The sequence below is a fragment of the Leopardus geoffroyi genome, chromosome D1 (assembly GCF_018350155.1).
Source record: "Leopardus geoffroyi isolate Oge1 chromosome D1, O.geoffroyi_Oge1_pat1.0, whole genome shotgun sequence".
NCBI lineage: Eukaryota > Metazoa > Chordata > Mammalia > Carnivora > Felidae > Leopardus > Leopardus geoffroyi.
The window spans coordinates 74,566,726-74,586,471 of record NC_059329.1 but is presented as its reverse complement, the minus strand read 5'-3'; the positions used below and the strand labels follow the sequence as shown (position 1 = coordinate 74,586,471).

General features: G+C 37.2%; 1 protein-coding gene and 1 pseudogene across 3 annotated transcripts in view; both read right to left on the bottom strand.

The window, feature by feature from the left end:
• The window catches only part of LOC123601459 (L-lactate dehydrogenase C chain), a 56,230-nt gene that overhangs the window by 34,954 nt on the left and 1,530 nt on the right, over positions 1-19,746 (bottom strand). For all 3 annotated transcript variants that reach the window (XR_006714116.1, XM_045484725.1, XM_045484726.1), the window contains exons 3-4: positions 11,635-11,752; positions 3,178-3,351 (exon numbers count right to left, since the gene is read on the bottom strand). Coding sequence is in view for 2 of the 3 variants with exons in the window: in XM_045484725.1 (XP_045340681.1) it covers positions 3,178-3,351; positions 11,635-11,752 (292 nt within the window). In the remaining variant the exon portion in view is untranslated. The remainder of the gene's footprint in view (positions 1-3,177; positions 3,352-11,634; positions 11,753-19,746) is intronic.
• On the bottom strand, positions 14,678-17,089 carry LOC123601458 (annotated as a pseudogene).

The window sequence follows — 19,746 nt, the reverse complement described above, 5'->3', positions numbered from 1 at the left end:
GGCAGTGACCTCTTTGACATCAGCTATAGCAACTTCTTTCTTAAGGTAAGGGAAACCAAATCAAAAATAAACTATTGAGACTACATCAAAATACAAAGCTTCTGCATAGTGAAGAAAACAATCAACAAAACTAAAAGGCAGCCTCTGAATGGGCGGAGATATCTGCAAATGATGTATCTGATAAAGGGTTTGTATCCAAAATATATAAAACTCAACACCCAAAAAATGAATTATCCAATTAGAAAATGGGCAGAAGACATGAGCAGATATTTTTCCAAAGAAGATATTCAGATGGCTAACAGATACATGAAAAGATGCTCATCATCACTTATCACCAGGGAAATGCAAATCAAAAGCACAATGAGATATCATATCACACCTGTTAGAATGGCTAAAATCAAAAACACAAGAACAACAAGTGTTGGCAAGAATGTGGAGAGAGAAGAGCCCCATGTGCTGTTGGTGGGAATATAAGTTGGTATGACCAATTTCTTCAAAAATTTAAAGACAAACACCATATGGTCCAATAGTTCTGCTATTGGGTATTTATCCAAAGAAAGTGAAAACACTTATTTGAAAAGAAACACACCCCTATGTTTATTGCAGCAATAGCCAAGATATGGAAGCCAGGTAAATGTCCACCAATAGACAAACGGATAAGGAAAAGACAGCATATAATGGAATATTATACAGCTATAAAGAACGAGATTGTGCTATTTGAGAAAACATGGATGGACCTAGAAGGTATTATGTTAAGTGAAATAAATCAGACTGAAAGACAAATACCGTATGATTCCACTCATAAGTGGAATCCAAAAAAAAAAAAAAAGAATAAACAAACAAAAAGCAGAATCAGACCTATAAATACAGAGAATAAACTGATGTTTGCAAAAGGGGAGTGATATGGGGGATTGGGCAAAATGGGTGAAGAGGAGAAAGAGATACAGTCTTCCAGTTATGAAATGAATAAGTCATGGGATTAAAAGACACGGCACCAGGGAAAAAAAAAGATGTGAGATACACACACACACACACACACACACACACACACACACACACACAATTTATATATACAATTTATATACAATATACACACAATTTAATATTCAGCTACAAGAAAGAAGGAAATCCTGCCATTTGTGATAGCATGGATGGATCTTAAGGGCATTATACTAAGTGAAATAAGTCTGACAGAGAAAGACAAATACTGTATGATGTCACATATGGAATTAAAAAAGCCAAACTCAAAAACAAAGAGGTGGTTGCCAGGGACTGGGGGAGGGAGAGAAATGGAGAAATGTCAGTCAAAGGATACAAACTTTCAGTTATTAAATGAATAAGTTCTGAGGATCTAATATATAGCATGGTGACTATAGTTAACGATATGGTATTATATACTTAAAAATTGCTAAGACAGTAGGGGTGCCTGGGTGGCTCAGTCAGTTAAGCATCTGACTCTTGGTTTCAGCTCAGATCATGATCTCACAGTTCATGAGTTCGAGCCCTGCATCCGGCTCTGTGCTGACAGCGTGGAGCCTGCTTAGGATTCTCTCTCTCCTTCTACCTGCCCCTACCCTGCTATCACTGTCTCTGTCTCTCTCTCTCAAAAAAACAAAAAAACAAAAAACAAAAACAAAAAAACAAAAACGTTAAGACAGCAAATCTTAAATGTTTTCCCCATAAAAAGGAAATGCTAATTATGTGAGGTAATGGAAGTATTAACTAACACTACTGTGGCAGTCATTTTGCAATATACAAGTATATCAAATCATCATAGTATATATACCTTAAACTTACACATTATAGGTCAATTGTATCTCTTTTTTTTCAGTAGCTTTATTTTTTTTATTTTATTTTTTTTTTGAAATTTATTGTCAAATTGGTTTCCATACAACACCCAGTGCTCATCCCAAAAGGTGCCCTCCTCAATACCCATCACCCACCCTCCCTTCCCTCCCACCCCCCATCAACCCTCAGTTTGTTCTCAGTTTTTTGTTTTTTTCGACATATGAAATTTATTGTCAAATTGGTTTCCATACAACACCCAGTGCTCATCCCAAAAGGTGCCTTCCTCAATACCCATCACCCACCCTCCCCTCCCTCCCACCCCCCATCAACCCTCAGTTTGTTCTCAGTTTTTAACAGTCTCTTATGCTTTGATTCTCTCCCACTCTAACCTTTTTTTTTTTTTTTCCTTCCCTTCCCCCATGGGTTTCTGTTAAGTTTCTCAGGATCCACATAAGAGTGAAAACATATGGTATCTGTCTTTCTCTGTATGGCTTATTTCACTTAGCATCACACTCTCCAGTTCCATCCACGTTGCTACAGAGGGCCATATTTCATTCTTTCTCATTGCCACGTAGTATTCCATTGTGTATATAAACCACAATTTCTTTATCCATTCATCAGTTGATGGACATTTAGGCTCTTTCCATAATTTGGCTGTTGTTGAGAGTGCTGCTATAAACATTGGGGTACAAGTGCCCCTATGCATCAGCCCTCCTGTATCCCTTGGGTAAATTCCTAGCAGTGCTATTGCTGGGTCATAGGGTCAGTCTATTTTTAATTTTCTGAGGAACCTCCACACTGTTTTCCAGAGTGGCTGCACCAATTTGCATTCCCACCAACAGTGCAAGAGGGTTCCCGTTTCTCCACATCCTCTCCAGCATCTATAGTCTCCTGATTTGTTCATTTTGGCCACTCTGACTGGCGTGAGGTGATATCTGAGTGCGGTTTTGATTTGTATTTCCCTGATGAGGAGCGACGTTGAGCATCTTTTCATGTGCCTGTTGGCCACCTGGATGTCTTCTTTAGAGAAGGGTCTGTTCATGTTTTCTGCCCATTTCTTCACTGGATTATTTGTTTTTTAGGTGTGGAGTTTGGTGAGCTCTTTATAGATTTTGGGTACTAGCCCTTTGTCTGATATGTCATTTACAAATATCTTTTCCCATTCCATTGGTTGCCTTTTAGTTTTGTTGGTTGTTTCCTTTGCTGTGCAGAAGCTTTTTATCTTCATGAGAGGTCAATTGTAACTCAATAAAGCTAGAAAAAAACTTATTGTATTATACTGAATGGGTGCAGTTTATTGTATATAAATGTTACATCAATTAAGTTGCTTTTTAAAAATGCTATGGAAAGATCATCTTGATTCAGTTAAAGGGAGGATAAAAGACTTACCTGGATTTGAAACAATAAGCATCTTACAGTCAGGACTATGATGGACTATGGTAGGAATGATCGATTTCATAATGTTCACATTACGTTGGACCAGGGCAAGGCGACTTTCTCCCTCCTGCTGCCGCACACCTGCTGTGACAATAACTAATTTGGAGTTTGCAGATACACTGTAATCTAAAAAGGAAGCAAAAGGCAATACTTGGATCAAGAATGCCATAATTACTGTGCCTTACTTCTTTAAACGTGTTTGCAGATGAACAGACTTTTCAGACTTTCCAAGGCCAAGGAGGCCTTGTCACTATGACTTACCAGTTCTCACATTTTAAAAAATAATAACAAATCCTACCAACCCATTTAGCCCACATTCTCATTTCTTATTAAGACCTGAGTCGATGCAAGTCAGCTCCCTCTGGTTTCTTAGAAATACCTTATGAAGCTTAGAACTCTGAGAATTCATGTATATGTTTCAGGATTCTAAGGATAAGCATGTATTTACTTCTAATTATTATAAGGGATGAGATCTGAGATCACAGAGAAGTTCTTGATCCACACAAGAAAGTAAACTACTTTATAAGTCTGATGACCAGTCATAAAATTGTTTCACCTATTAAGTCCAATGATAATATAATATGATGCTCATTATCCCATACTGGACTTTTAAAAAGTTATTATATACCTGGAAGTTATTTTCCATATGGATAGAAAACATTAAATTAAATAAAATCTGTATATCCCATCTCTATTTAAAAAAAAAACTTTAAAAAACTTGTATGCTTTTTTTATTTGTTGTTTTTTTTTTAAACTAATCTCTACATCCAACTTGGGGCTTGAACTCATGGCCTCAAGATTAAGAGTCACATGCTCTTCTGACTGAGTCTGCAAGGCAATCCTATACTCTTTTAAAAAAGAAAATCTGCTGGGGCGCCTGGGTGGCTCAGTTGGTTGAGTATCCAACTTCAGTTCAGGTCATGATCTCTCAGTTTATGGGTTTGAGCCCAGCGTTGGGCTCTGTGCTGACCGCTCAGAGCCTGGAGCCTGCTTCGGATTCTGTGTCTCCCTCTTTCTCTGACCCTCCCCCATTCATGCTCTGTCTCTCTCTCTCAAAAATAAATAAACATTAAAAAAAAAAAAAAGTCCTCTTCACGCTGCCCTGTTTGATTTTTTTTTAAAAGTCTATTCTTAGACCTTTGAATTTCTAAGTGAATCTTAGAACAAATTTAGTATCTACAACAACAATTGATTTTTTTAGGGTTTTGACTATAGTTGCATATGATCATAATCAATATGAAAAGAATGAACGCCTTACAATACTGAGACTTTTTTGTACAAGGCCTATCTAGTTAGGTATTTAATATCATCCAATAAGGCTGTATTCTTTCCTGTATAAAAGCTCTTAAATATATTTTGTTAGATATATTCACGTGCACTTCCTATTTTTGAGGAAAACATAAATAATAGCTTTAAATTCTTTTGCTTGTTTTTGACATACATAAGCACAATGGATTCTTTATTAATAGCTTCATGTCCAGCATCCTCACTAAACTCTTAGTTCTATATGTTGTCCCTGTTATGTCTTTTTTTCCATTACCTTCTTTTTTATTCAGCCGGTATGTTTTTGTAATTTTACTTCTTCCCCTTTACTAATTTAGAAGTTACACCATTTCTATTCTTTTAAAGGTTGTCACATAAGTTACAATACGTGGGGCACCTGGGTGGCTCAGTTGGTTGAGCGTTCGACTTTGGCTCAGGTCATGATCTCACAGTGTGTGGGTTCCAGCCCCGCGTCGGGCTCTGTACTGACAGCTCCGAGCCTGGAACCTGGTTCAGATTCTGTGTCTCCCTCTCTCTCTGCCTCTCCCCCACTCACACTCTGTCTCTCTCTCCTTCAAAAACAAGTACACATTAAAAAAAATTTTAAAAAGAAATAAATGTAAAAAAATAAAAATTTAAATTAAAAAAATTAAATAAATAAAAGGTTACAATACGCGTACTTAACTTATCCAAGTCCAAAGATAATCATCACCTTTCCACCTTCCCTAATGACTGAGGAACTTAGAACACTACTTCATTCACCACTACTACCTTTCATCCCCAGATTTATATGCTATATTTAAAATTTTTTAATCCCATAAGACATTGTAGTCTTATACAATTTACATTTATTTAGATTTGTCCTCATTTTTACCATTTTCTGTGCTCTTCATATTTTGCATCTCAGACCTGAGATCATTTTTCTTTTGTCTTAAGTATATATTTTTGTGTTTTTATTAGCAAGGTTCTGATGGCAACTATCTCAGTCTTTGTCTGAAAATGTCTTTATTTTAAACTTATTCTTGAAAGATATTTGTGCTATGTAGGGATTCTGGATTGACATTTACTCTCTCTCAGCACATTAAAGATACCATTTCAGGGGCGCTGGATGGCTCAGCTGGTTAAGCGGCTGACTTCAGCTCAGGTCTTGATCTCACAGTTTGTGAGTTTGAGCCCCACATCTGGCTCTCTGCTATCAGCATGGAGCCTGCCTTGGATCTTCTGTCCCCTTTCTCTCTGCCCATCCCCTCCCCCATCTCATTCTCTCTCTCTCAAAAATAAATAAACGTAAAAAAATAAAGATAACATTTCACTGTATTCTGGTTTCGCTGTGCTATTGATGTATCAATTACTCTCTCCCTTTTCTGTAGGTAATTTGTCTAGTGACAATTTTTTCTTTTCTTTGCCTTTAGTGTTCTCTAATTACACAAGAAATGTGTCTAGGTAGGATTTTATATTTATCCTTCTTGAGATTATTTGGCTTGAATGTATGGGTTGTTTTTCATTAGTTCTCAAAAATCAGGGGTGCCTTAGTGGCTCAGTAGGTTAAGCATCCAACTCTTGATTCCAGCTCAGGTCATGATCTCACAGTTTGTGAGTTTGAGCCCTGCATTGGACTCCACACTGACAGCATGAAGACTGTTTGGTATTCTCTCTCTCCCTCTCTCTCTGCCCCTCCCCCACTCACATTCTCTCTAAAAAAAATTGTACAATCATACTCTCTTCAAATATTTCCTCTGCCCCACTTTTCCAATTAAATGCACATGACACTTTATCCCTCTATCCTGTATGATTCTTAACCTGTCATATTTTCTGCTTCTTGCTGTTGTCTGTGTAATTGCCTTAGACTTATCATTTCTCTCTTCAAATGTATCTGCTCTATTATTAAACCCACTAATTGAGTTTTTTATTTCACTCTATTTAATATTTAGAAGTTATATTTGGCTATTTTAAAATCTGGTGTTTTTTAATAGTTTCCTGTTTTATACTGGTATTTTCAAGCTTGTCCTTTATTTCTTTAAATGGAATAATCATAGTTAATTTATAATTTGTGCTTCATAATTTCAGTACCTGAAATCTATGATGGCCTTTTCTGTTATCTCTGCTGGTTCTTGCTCATGTATTTTCTTTGTAGATTTAATTATTCCTACTGTAAGATGTTCAGGTGGGGGGGGGGGGGCGGATTTTACTTGTGGAGGTTCTTTGAGGCCTGAAATAAAGTGGATTTCTTCCAGAGGCTATCTTAAGTCCTAAGACTGCTTGAGGTTTTTTTGGAATTCAGATAAGGGCGAGCTGGTGGCTACAAGTTCTTAGCCACTATTTCCCTCCTTTACTAAAGCAACTGACACACTTGATTTTACTGTCAGTCCCCAGAGGTAGGGAGAAAGGAATTATTTCTAGGTCATCCTTATATTAAGGATTGGCAAATGAGGGCCAGCAAGCCAAATCTGGCAGACCACCTGTTTTAGTAAAAACAAATCTCATTGGAACATAGCCACACCTACTCACACATTGTTGATGGCTGCCTTAGAATTACAATAGCAGAGTTGAGTAAGTTTTCACAGAGACTGTATAGCCCACAAAGCCTAAAATATTTACTATCTGATCCTTCACAAAAAAGTTTACTAGCGGTGCCGGTGCTGGGGTGGCTCAGTTGGTTGAGCCTCTGACTCTTGATTTTGGCTCAGGTCGTGATCTCACAATTAATGAGTTTGATTCCCACATCAGGCTCTGTGCTGACAGCTTGGGATTCTCTTTCTCTTCCCCTCTCTCTGCCCCTTCCCTGCTCGCTCTCTCTCTCTCTCTCTCTCTCTCTCTCTCTCTCTCAAAATAAATAAATAATTTTTTCAAAAGTTGACTAACTCCTGGTATCCATTGGGGTTCCAGATTTATGGGGTTACCTCCTATGCAACTCCCCAAATTAAGCTCTGTCTCCAGTCTCCTAAATCCTATGAGACAGTGGAAGCCAAAATTAAAGTTCAGAGTTTGGCTAATGCTAGCGAGTGAAAACTAGCTACAATGCTTGGCCTAACTCTCTAGTTTCCTGACTTCACTCAGTGCCTATCAATTCTTGAAATATTGAAAGGAGTGCTCGCTTCGGCAGCACATATACTAAAATTGAAATATTGAAAGGATTGATAATTTATTTCTTTCATACTTTATGCAGGAATTTTATTATTTATAGCAAAAATATTGACCCAGGTATTTATCTTGCCACATTAGTAGAAAATAAAGACTGAATGATTTTTTTTTAAGTATTTTAATACAGCAGGATCTCTTTTAACCTGACTCCACTGAACTGATTCAGTAGATTTACTGATGTAAAACATACGGACACCCAGGGCACACTGAATACTCTGAACCAGTACATCTCCATAGGGGAGGTCTGTGTACTTCTGTTCATTAGTTGTTACATATCAAGAATTAGTCATGTTTATATCCAAATGTATTTATGCCAATTATATCTGCTAATTACATAATACAATGTACGTCACCAAGATACAAGTGTGAATGAAATGCATGGTAAAGGTAACCACTATACTCAGGATTGAGACATGAATAGATGTAACACAGAACATATCAACTGAATTGGTAATGTTTTATTATTTCTTGCTAGCTGTTGGATACATTGATGTTTGTTATACTTAAACTCTTTTTATATGTCAAGTACCATAATTAATTTTTTAAAATAATTGTTTCCTTTTTTAAAGTTTATTCATTTATTTTGAGAGAGAAAGAGAGTGTGCAAGCAGGAGAGGGGCAGAGGGAGACGGAGAGAGAATCCAAAGTAGGCACCGCACTATCAGCGTGGAGCCAACACAGGACTCAATCTTATAAACCCTGAGATCATGACCTAAGCTGAAATCAAGGGTTGGATGCTTAACCAACTGAGCCACTGAGGTGCCCCTAAATAATTGTTTCTAAGAAAATTAAGTTGAGGAGTGCCTGACTCCTCAACAAAGTGTCCGACTTTGGCTCAGGTCATGATCTCATGATTTATGGATTCAGTCCCTGTGTCAGGCTCTGTGCGGACAACTCAGAGCCTGGAGACGACTTCGGATTCTGTGTCTCCTTCTCTCTCTCTGCCCACCCCCCCCATGCTCTCTCTCTCAAAAATAAATATTTTAAAAGTTGTAAAAAAAAAAAGGGGGGGGGGGCACCTGGGTAGCTCAGTTGGTTAAGTCTCTGCCTTCAGCTCAGGTCATGATCTCACAGTTTATGAGTTCAAGCCCCATGTCAGGTTCTGTGCTGACAGCTCAGAGCCTGGAGCCTGCTTCAGATTCTGTGTCTCCCTCTCTCTCTGCCCCACTCATTGTCTGTCTCTCTCTCTCTCTCTGTCTCTGTCTCAAAAAATAAACATTAAAAAAATTTAAAAACTTTAAAAAAGAAAAAAGAAAATTAAGTTGAATGCCTTGGAAAGACACATTAAAATCAAGTTGTTTAACAATTGTCCTTTTAGGTGAGAGAAATAAAAATGAAGGAAAACAATAAAAATTTAGTAGAGTTTTGTGACTGTTTCATAAATGTCTTCAAGTTAATTGTAGTACTTTAATGAAATTGAAATGATCACTATTGGTGTGCTTTTAAAAAGATACTGCAAAATTCAATTAGCTGAACTATACTCAAATCAGAAAACTAACAAATGAACTTCTAAGTACATTTCCATGTTTTAGGTCAACATAAAATGTCTATGATGTTTGTCTTTTTCTGACTGACTTACTTTGCTTAGTATAATACTCTCTAGCTCCATCCATGTCATTGCAAATGGCAAGATTGCATATTTTTTTATGGGTGAGTAATATTACCTTGTATATATATATATATATATCTTCTTTATCCATTCATCAGTTGATGGCTATTTGGGTTCTTTCCATAATTTGGTTATTGTTGATAATTCTGCCATAAACATTAGGGTGCATGTATCCCTTTGAATTAATATTTTTGTATCCTCTGGGTAAATACCCAGTAGTGCTATTGCTGGAAAGTAGGGTAGTCCTATTTTTAACTTTTTGAAGAAACTCCATACTTTTTTCTAGAGTGGCTGCACCGGTTTGCCTTCCCAGCAACAGTGTAAGAGGGTTGCCCTTACTCCACATCCTCGCCAACACCCATTATTTCTTGTGTTGTTGATTTTAGCCACTCTGACAGGTATAAGCTGATATCTCATTTCAATTCGTATTTCTCTAATGATCAGTGATGTTGAGCATATTTTCATGCTTCTGTTGGCCATCTGTATGCTTTCTTCAGAAAAATGTCTATTCACGTCTTCTGCCTATTTTTGGATTATTTGTTTTTTCAGTGTTGAGTTGTATAAGTTCTTTATATATTTTGGATACTAACCCTTTATCAAATATGTCATTTGCAAATATCTTCTCCCATTCTGTAGGTTGTCTTTTAGTTTTGTCGATCCTTCCTTTGCAGAAGCTTGCTTTATTTATTTATTTATTCAGATTTTGAAGTCATCTCCACACCCAGCATGGGCCTCAAACTCACAATCCTGAGATCAAGAGTCGCATGCCCTACCAACTGAGCCAGCCAGTGCTCCTGCAAGCTTTTTATGTTGATAAAGTCCCAACAGCTTATTTTTGTTCCCGTGTCTCAGAAGATATAGCTAGTAAGAAGTTGCTGCAACTGCTGTCAAAGAGGTTACTGCCTGTGTTCTCCTCTAGGATTTTAATGGTTTCCTGTTCCACATTTAGGTCTTTAATCCATTTTGAGTTTCTTTTTGTGTATGGTGTTAGAAAGTGGTCCAGTTTCATTCTTTTGCATGTTGCTGTCCACTTTTCCCAACACCATTTGTTGAAGAGACGGTCTTTTTTCCATTGGATATTCAATCTTCCTTTGTTAAAGGTTAATTGGCCATATAATTGTGGGGTTATTTCTGGGCTTTCTGTCTACTCCATTGATCTGTGTACCTATTTTTATGCCAGTACCACACTGTTTTAATTACTACCACTTTGTAATATAACCTGAAATCTGGAACTGTGATACCTCCAGTGATGGCTCCTAACACACATTTTTAAATTAAGTAACCACCCTCAGTTCCAATCACGTTAGGTAAGAGGGCTTTAGTAGAAAGTATATCTATTGAATCAGATCACCAAAGAGTGCATTATGCACTTTAGTGTATGATAATTATTTTTCCTAATTCTCTAAGGCTTCTTATTTGGTCAACAGATGATGCTAATGCTAATGGGGCCAAGCTCCCCATTTCCTGTAGTATGGCCTCACACTATACCTTGAAAACTGTTCCTCTATAAACACAAAAAGGAAACCAGGTTAAAGAGTATAGATACGTATATCAACAATATTACAAAAAGTATTCAAGACATAACCTTGGGAAAATGCATAAGATGGAATGACAAGTTTAAAAAGCATTTATCCAGGGGCACCTGGGTGGCTCAGTTGGTTGAGCATCCAACTTTGGCTGAGGTCATGATCTCATGGTTCATGAGTTCAAGTCCCACATTGGGCTCCCTGTTCTCAATGCAGAGCCTATGTCAGATCCTCTCTCCCCCTCTCTCTGCTCCTCCCAAACTGGTACTCTCTCAAAAGTAAATAAACATTTTTTAAAAATAAAAAAGCATTGATCTAATATGACATTTACATAAAAACAAATGAATAGGAAAAAGAAACAAACAAAACCATTAACAGGAGAGATTTTGATCTTTTTTTACATTTAAATACTTTTTTCTTATACATTATAAATACTTTATATTTTCCAAGTTTTCTCAAATTTGAATGGAATGTTCTTTTTTTTTTAATTAACCCTTTAAGCAAAAATTAACCTTTTAAACTGTATGTCCTAATGATAGTGGTGCTACTTTTAATTTTATATTTATGAATAGCAATATGGTAAAATTCATTACTCTTTTTTAAAGCTCTGAAAAGAATGCTATAAAATTAAAACTAACCAGGGCACCTGGATGGCTCAGTCGGTTAAGCGTCTGATGTTGGCTCAGGTCATGATCTCACTGCTGGTGGGTTCAAGCCCCACATCAGGCTCTGTGCTGACAGCTCAGAGCCGAGAGCCTGCTTTGGATTCTGTATCTTCCTCCCTCTCTCTGCCCCTTCCCCACTCACACTCTGTCTCTCTGTCTCTTAAAAAATAAACATTAAAAAAAATTTTTTTTAATTAAAACTAACCTTTTCCAGAGGTAATCTTTGAAGTATTAAAGAAAAGACTGCCATGCTGAAGATCCATTGTTTCTCCCTTCAATTTGTCCACTGCAACATCAACAAGGGCAAGTTCATCGGCCAAATCCTAAAATACATCAAAGTTTTGAATAACGTGATCGGAAGAATGTTCCTATTTCAGTTTTAGAAATTTGAGGAAAATTTCTGTGTGGTTACTTCATAATCAAAATAGAGTTATATTTTAGTATAAAAATGATATAAAAATGATAGTTTGTGGATGTGCATAGAGTGACCAGAAGTCAAAGTAAGTGATAGAATGTAGCAAAAATTACTAATTGCTTTGCCTTCATATAATTAAGTTTTTTAGAAGTGGGTTTTTCCTACTTCAGATAATAGTTTTAAAACAATGAAAAGTTATTAAATTTTTTCAAAGGACTTTATTATATTTAACCCTTATGCCCAATTTTTAAATTGGCTGAAGTTGTTTCTAGCATGCATCCTTATGGCCAAAATAGAAAGGTGCTCCCCTGTGGGAACCCACATTTTTATGTAGTTCAGAACAGCACATTTAATGTCAGACCTCCAACCTAGGGGTAGACAGGAATATAACCAGACCATAGCTCCCAGTCAGCCATGCAATCACAGAGGTAAACAATGAATACACTTACACCATTCTGTTTTTTGCTTTCAGTACCATATTCAATAAATTTTGTGAGATATTCAACACTTTAGTACGAAACAGTCTTTGTGTTTCATGGTTTTACCCAACTGTAAGCTAATATAGTTGTTCTGAGCATGTTTAAAAGGTAGGCTAGGCTAAGCTATGATAGGTGGAATAGGTATATTAAATACATTTTCAACTTAGGATGTTTTCAATTTATGATGAGTCTATTGGAATGTAACCTCATCATAAATCCAGGAAGATCTGTACAGTCTCCCTTTGCTTACTCTAATTTGAATTCAGTTTTACCAAGTGAAACAGAATACGGAACTATATAGAAGGAAAATTTCCCCCCTCAGATTCCAGTGGCTAGATTCCAAAGATGAGCAGTAAGGGAAAGGGATCAAAGTCCCTATTTACTACTGTCCATCTGACCTTTCTGGAAAACTGTAGATTCTAAAACATACTAAATTATGTGATACACACACACACACACACACACATATATATACATATGTGTGTATATGTATATATACATATATGTGTGTGTGTGTGTGTGTGTGTGTGTGTGTGTATATATATATAGTCTATATATAGACTATGAGGAGGATAAGGAGTTTCACCCAGAAGGATCAAATATCACTTCTAAGCTAACTGATAAGAAAACGAGATCATGTTCATGGATCCAGTTTTTACATTAGTCCATGTATATGTTTGGGTCTGAACAGGAAAACAGAACCCACTCCAAGCATTTCAACAGAAAGTATTTAATACAGGGAATTGGTTAGACAGCTGCTGGAGGGCTGAAAAGACAAAAAGGGAACATCTGAGGTAACCCAGAGCTAGCACTCACAGTTTGAAGCCACTAGCCCTAAGACTGAGGGAAAAAAAGAGACTAAAAGGAGGCACTTCATGGAGCCAGGCTCTGACCTCTGGAAGAGGCAAAACCTGGCTGCTATTGATACCACTGAAAGAGCAAAATGAGGCTGGGCAGTCCAAAAGAAACTAGAATCTAGAACCAACTGCTACCACTGAGCCAAAGGGGACTACTGTGACCAACACAACAAGCAAACAGGAAGAAGGTGGTCATGTCTCCACTCCTACCTTCCAACTTCTCTCTAGTGCCCCCTATTGGCAGAACCTAACAAGATGCCGACTGGTAAAGGAGAAAAAGATTACACAGAGATCCAGTACCAGCAACACAGAGTAAAGAAAGTTGGATTTGGAGCTGAGTGACAATAATTTAATAACCAACACAATCTGATTTTAAATTATATTTCCAACTTGAATTATTTCTTTCCTTAACAAGTTACCAGAAAATTCTCTTTTCCTTTTTTTTAAAGAGAAAAAAATTGTATTGCAATATAAAATGCACTTATAAAATGTCCATAGATGGCATGTAATTCTTTACTGCTATATAAATTTACTGGGAATATCTTATTCACCTTCGGTTGTTATGATGTCACCTAAAACATACTGTAAACACTGAGTTATACTCTATAACAAATGCATCACTGATTTCCAGCAATCTTGGTTTAATAATAATTAAAGACTATATAATCACTATATTCTGAAATGTCCATTTACTTTCATGTAGTGTAAAATTTAGACTACAATTGCACATGAATGGTACAAAAAGACATTCACTACCAAATTATTTTATACCTTCATGACAGGTTTAACATTCTTTCTGATTGAAAATACAGCTTCAGCTATGTTCTGAAACACAGCTCTAGGATTCTCAATGCAGTAATTTGTGTATGTATGTGTCTATGTGGGCACCCATGAAACAAGTTAAAGTTTATCTTTAGAAAACAAGTGCAACATTACTGCCAGTTATTTTGCATGTTTAAATATTACAGTCTGATTATCTGTAAACAAACAAAACCCCACACAAATACTCTTAACTCTAGAAAAAAATCCTGTCAACCTATAATTATTCTAATATGCTTTACTTGAACACACATGGAATTTTTGAAAGGTGTATATAGTACCTTAGATAATAAGGCATAAAAATGTGTTTCATATTTATACTGTGAAATGTCCATTTCTAATATGTTTTATGCAGCATAAAGTTTAGATGAAGAAATTCTAAATCCTGGATCCCCATAGTTCATTTTTGTTTTTTTTTTATTTTTTTTTAACGTTATTTATTTTTGAGACAGAGAGAGACAGAGCATGAACGGGGGAGGGTCAGAGAGAGGGAGACACAGAATCTGAAACAGGCTCCAGGCTCTGAGCCGTCAGCCCAGAGCCTGACGCGGGGCTCGAACTCACGGACTGCGAGATCGTGACCTGAGCCGAAGTCGGCCGCTTAACCAACTGAGCCACCCAGGCGCCCCCCCATAGTTCATTTTTTAAAACTCCTCCAAATTACAGCTCTTGCAGCAGGTTATCAGATTTAACATGGCGTAGTATTCTAACTCCTTCTGTTTCAAGTATCAAAAAAAAAAAAAAAAACTTGTAAATTTCTGTAGGTTGTAGCTGAAATGCAAAGCTTTAAAAAGAGTTAAATGTGTTTTGAAGTAAGATATAAATTGAAATAAGATTCTTAAGTGTTTAATTTGTGTTAGGCTGTTAAGTACTAAGACTTTCCAACAATTTTATTAAATCTGAGTATGCTTAAAAGTAATAAAGAACACAATTTGCCTATAAATATGTGGTTCTGGAGAAAAATCAATCTTGATGCTTAAAACTCTTTCAACATTGTTGACTTTAGTTTTGTTTAAGGATGTTAATTTAATATTCAATCTGAACATAAATATTTGGCCTCACACTACTTATAAGGAAATGACTTACTTTTGAAAAGGAAATTTTGCAAAGCATTAGAGAGAGAATTTATTAAAGCTGTTCAAATATGTCTTTCAACGTCATCAGAAATCCTGCAGTATAGAAAATATCCGGTACCTTTAAGGTTTCAGAGTGAACTGATCTTCTGAAATTTTAATGCCACTTTAAAAACCAAAAAAGTCAAATGGAAAAGACTGCTGCCATGAAACACTGTTTCTACAAGTTGCAGACATGACCCCACAGGCTGAGTTAAGCATTGCTTCTCAGAGTCAGCAACTTTCCACCTTTACCCAGGCACACTAAATTCTCAGTTTAGAAAATAATCTAACGTGGTCCTTAACATATTCATAAGGAGTATGAATATTTTAAGGTCTTTCTTCCTTAAAGAAAAAAATTGATGTCTCACTACAGAGCAGTAAGGAGGGCATCTTACTTTGAGACATTAGACTTTCTGGACTTGGCCCAAGTGTATAAAATTTTAAGAATTATGTGAAAGTATGGAATCATTATTAATCTGTGAAAACAGTGTGACAAAAGTAAACATCACTATGTCGAACCCTCTTCTACCTTTAACTCAAAAATAGAAATCATGAGTCTTCTATAGCCTTCATTTTAAAAACACACAGAAGTGAAAAGCGTTATTTTTCAAAAAGTACATTTTTTCCCCTACTATGTGTCAACATGGAGTGATTTCAGTTCTCCTGTACTAAAAACTGGACTTAAAGAAACACTAGTACTGCAATGCTTAATATAATGATTTTAATCAGCAGTGGCTTCACTTTCAGCTGGCCCCCTATCAAGTCTTCGAATTCCTTTTTCCTGCAGGACCTTTGGGTTTTGCAAAACTTTGCTTATGCGCATGCTGCTTTGGGTGTACTTCTTCATAAAGGAAGTCTGCTGTCAACTCATGCCCATCGTCTATCTCGATCTTTCTAATGACATCCATTTGTAATTGTCTTTCTACAATTTCTAGCAGAGGGCTCTTGCGGCTAGAATGCAGCATCCATTCTCTTATACTGCATGTGTATTCAGGCATTGGGTAAATAAAAACTAGGGACTCCAAACAGTCTCCTTCATGGGAATGTTTATACAGAAAGAAATGGTAACGTGCTGAATCCTTGGGAAACCTCTCTGGCAAATCTTTTAGTTCTGTATTTGTCGTACTGGCCAAAATTATAATTTTATTTTTTATATCTATTTCTAATTGCACATAGTTGAGCTGTTACTTAATTTTTCCAAAGCCTGGAAAGCTTGAGAAATAGGAAATGCTACTCCTTGTAGTGTTTGATGCTTATGTCCACACCCACATCCGTTTGTACCTCATTCATTTTAATTTGTCATAATTCTTTCTCAGCTGCAGTCAATGGGGCAGGAGATGATTGTGAGAGCATGTACTTTTTATACCCATGTAATGATACATCTTCCTTTACTGTTCCAAATACTTGATCTTTAATGTAGCCATCTCCAGACTCCCTTTTCAGAGTTGCTGTTGTTGCTGCATACAGCATTTTTTGACAAACATGAGAATGATCTGGAGATCAAGGAATGAATATCCATAATTCTGAGAATCCAACCTGAATAATATATAGCACGGTTGTTCGTCCGCCAAAGGGGTAAAACAAAGGTATCATAATCCTTATCCCAGGAATCTGAAGGCTGACGATATGAGCCAATCACAAGTTTCTCATTTTCAACAGATATTTTTAGAAGTCTGTATTTTCCATCTCTTGCTCTTGCAAAGAGATCTTTAACATCTTCACTTGCTTGGGTGCCAGTCTGATGGGACATGGCCGGGCCGTGGGCTCCCGGCTCCGGATCTAGTGCAGAGAGCCAAGACAATACTCTTTTCAAGGAAATCTTCCCAGCTCCATTTGTCTGGACTGTCAAAGGCAGAACTCAAATAATTGCAAAAGTTTTTGTTTTTTAAGAATTAACTATGAGTCATTTCTTAAACAGAATTCCAAACAGAGAGTCTGGGTTTGTTTAGCCTGTTACAATCTTTTAAGAATAGTTATTTGGGGGCGCCTGGGTGGCTCAGTCGGTAAAGCATCCGGTTTCAGCTCAGTTTATGATCTCTCAGTCCATGGGTTCAGGGGCCCTGTAAGGGCTCTGTGTGGACAGCTCAGACAGGGCCTGGAGCCTGCTTTGGATTCTGTCTCCCTCTCTCTGCCCCTCCCCCATTCTTACTCTGTCTCTCTCAAAAATAAGTAAACATTAAAAAAAAAAAACAAAACAAGAATAGTTATGAGCATCCCAGGATCTTTTCTCCAGGGAGTTCTAGAATAACTATAGTAAGGTAAGAGAATGGTAAGGTAAAAGTAAGAGAATAAAAAATATATATATATCAATCTAAGGAAAACTGCTTTGGCCACTTTATTCTGTACAGGACAAGGAAGTAGGCTGTACTGCTATGCTTTAAAGTCCACCTTTCAATAGGGGTGCCTGGGTGGCTCAGTCGGTTAAGCATCCAACTTCACCTCAGGTCATGATCTCGAGGTTTCTGGGTTCGAGCCCCACATCGAGCTCTGTGCTGACAGCTCAGAGCCTAGAGCCTGCTTCGGATTCTGTGTCTCCCTCTCTCTCTGCCCCTCCACCACTCATGCTCTGTCTCTCTCTGTCTCTCAAAAATAAATATTGAAAAAAAAATTTTTTTTTTAATTAAAAATAAATAAATAAGGTTCACATTTCAATGATATATGCAGGTGTCATGGTACTCATTACAGCCCATATGTCCCTTGAAGTCAATAAACTATGTAAATATATATTTTTTAATATCCTTCATCACTTTCCATTTATCTCACAATGTGCATCAATGTGACCTGGGTATTTCCAGTGTACTGTGGATTCTAGTAGGAAATAAATGGGCTCCAACAACTGACCTTCTCTCACAATTGGAGTTCTGAAATTCCATGATGCCTTGGAGGAGGCTTTATATGATTCATTGTACTACGCACTTAATAAATTCTTTTTTTTTTAAGATTCTATTTTTAAATAATCTCCACACCCAACATGGGGCTCTAACTTACAACTCCAAGATAAGGAGTTGCGTACTCCACTGACTGAAACAGCCAGGCACCCCATTCAATAAATTCTTTATATCTGCAAACTCACACCCTTCAGTTTTATAATTTTATCTCTTGAATAATTTTCTTCCCTCTCTTTCTTTTCGCTTCCTAGAAACGTCCATGAGTGACTGGACTTCCTGATCGGTCCTCTAATTTCATCTCTTTTCTGTATTCTATTGTTGACATTCTTCTTTCCAGCAGCCCAGTAGAAGTAAGGGGGATTCTTGCCTCACTGTCCAATATACAGATTTTTACCTGATCCTACTGCTTTGTATAAGATGCCTGTCTTTACTGTCCTTGATGTCTTAAGTGTAGAACATGCCTGATTCAATTACTCCAAAGAATGTACTCCTCCCCCTTGCCTGCTGGGATGTGAGAGGCAGTTACTTGGTTGATAAAGGTGCAGAAGAGAATCTGGTGGTTTTCCTTCTCATCATATAAACTTTTAACCAGTTCTCCCATGTTTTTCCCATCCCTCACCTCCACCTTGTGAGACAACTGGTACTTCCGATTCCTAAGCCTTTCTTGGGGTTCTGGAATTTAACTGGCTTGGCTTTTTGTCATTTCACTCTGCCGGCTTAAAAAAAAGTCTACATAAGATCATAAAGCTTTTAAGAACACAGGATCTGTGTCCAGATTGCCAAGGTTTGAATTCTAACTCCTTCACCTACTAGCCACTTGGCCATGGGCAAGTTACTTAATATCTATGTTTCAGTATTCTTGTTTATAAATGGAGATAACAGTACATACCTCCCAAGGTTGTTATAAAGATGAAATAATATCTTTAAAACATTTAGAGAAACAAAAGACTTGTACACTGAAAACTACAAAACGTTGCTGAAACAAATTAAAGAAGACACAAATAAATGGAAAGACACTGCATGATCACAGGTTGGAAGACCTAATATTGTGAAGATGTCAACATACCCAAAGTAATCTACAGATTTAGTGCAAACCCTTATGAAATCCCAATGGCATTTTTAAAAGAAATAGAAAAAACTCCATGCTAAAATTAATATAAAATCTTAAAGGGCTCTAAATGACTAAAACAATCTTGAAAAAGAATAAATCTGGAGGTCTCATGCTTCAAAACCTATTGCAAAGCTATAGTCATCAAAACAGTGTGGCATTGGCATAAAGAAATATAGACCAATGGGGGCGCCTGGGTGGCTTGGTCGGTTAAGCGTCCGACTTCGACTCAGGTCATGATCTCACAGCCCGTGAGTTCGAGCCCCGCGTCGGGCTCTGTGCTGACCGCTCAGAGCCTGCAGCCTGTTTCAGATTCTGTGTCTCCCTCTGTCTCTGCCCCTCCCCTGTTCATGCTCTGTCTCTCTCTGTCTCAAAAATAAATAAACATTGAAAAAAAATTAAAAAAAAAAAAAGAAATATAGACCAATGGAATAGAGAACCCAGAAATAAACTCTCACAGGGGTGCTTGGGTGGCTCAGTTGGTTAAATGCCCAACTCTTGATCTTGCTCAGGTCATGATCTCATGTTTTTGGAGATCACGCCCCACTTTGGGATCTGCACTGACAGCACAGAGCCTGCTTGGGATTCTCTCTTTCTCTGCCCCTCCCCTGCTGGCATGCATGCTCTCTCTCTCTC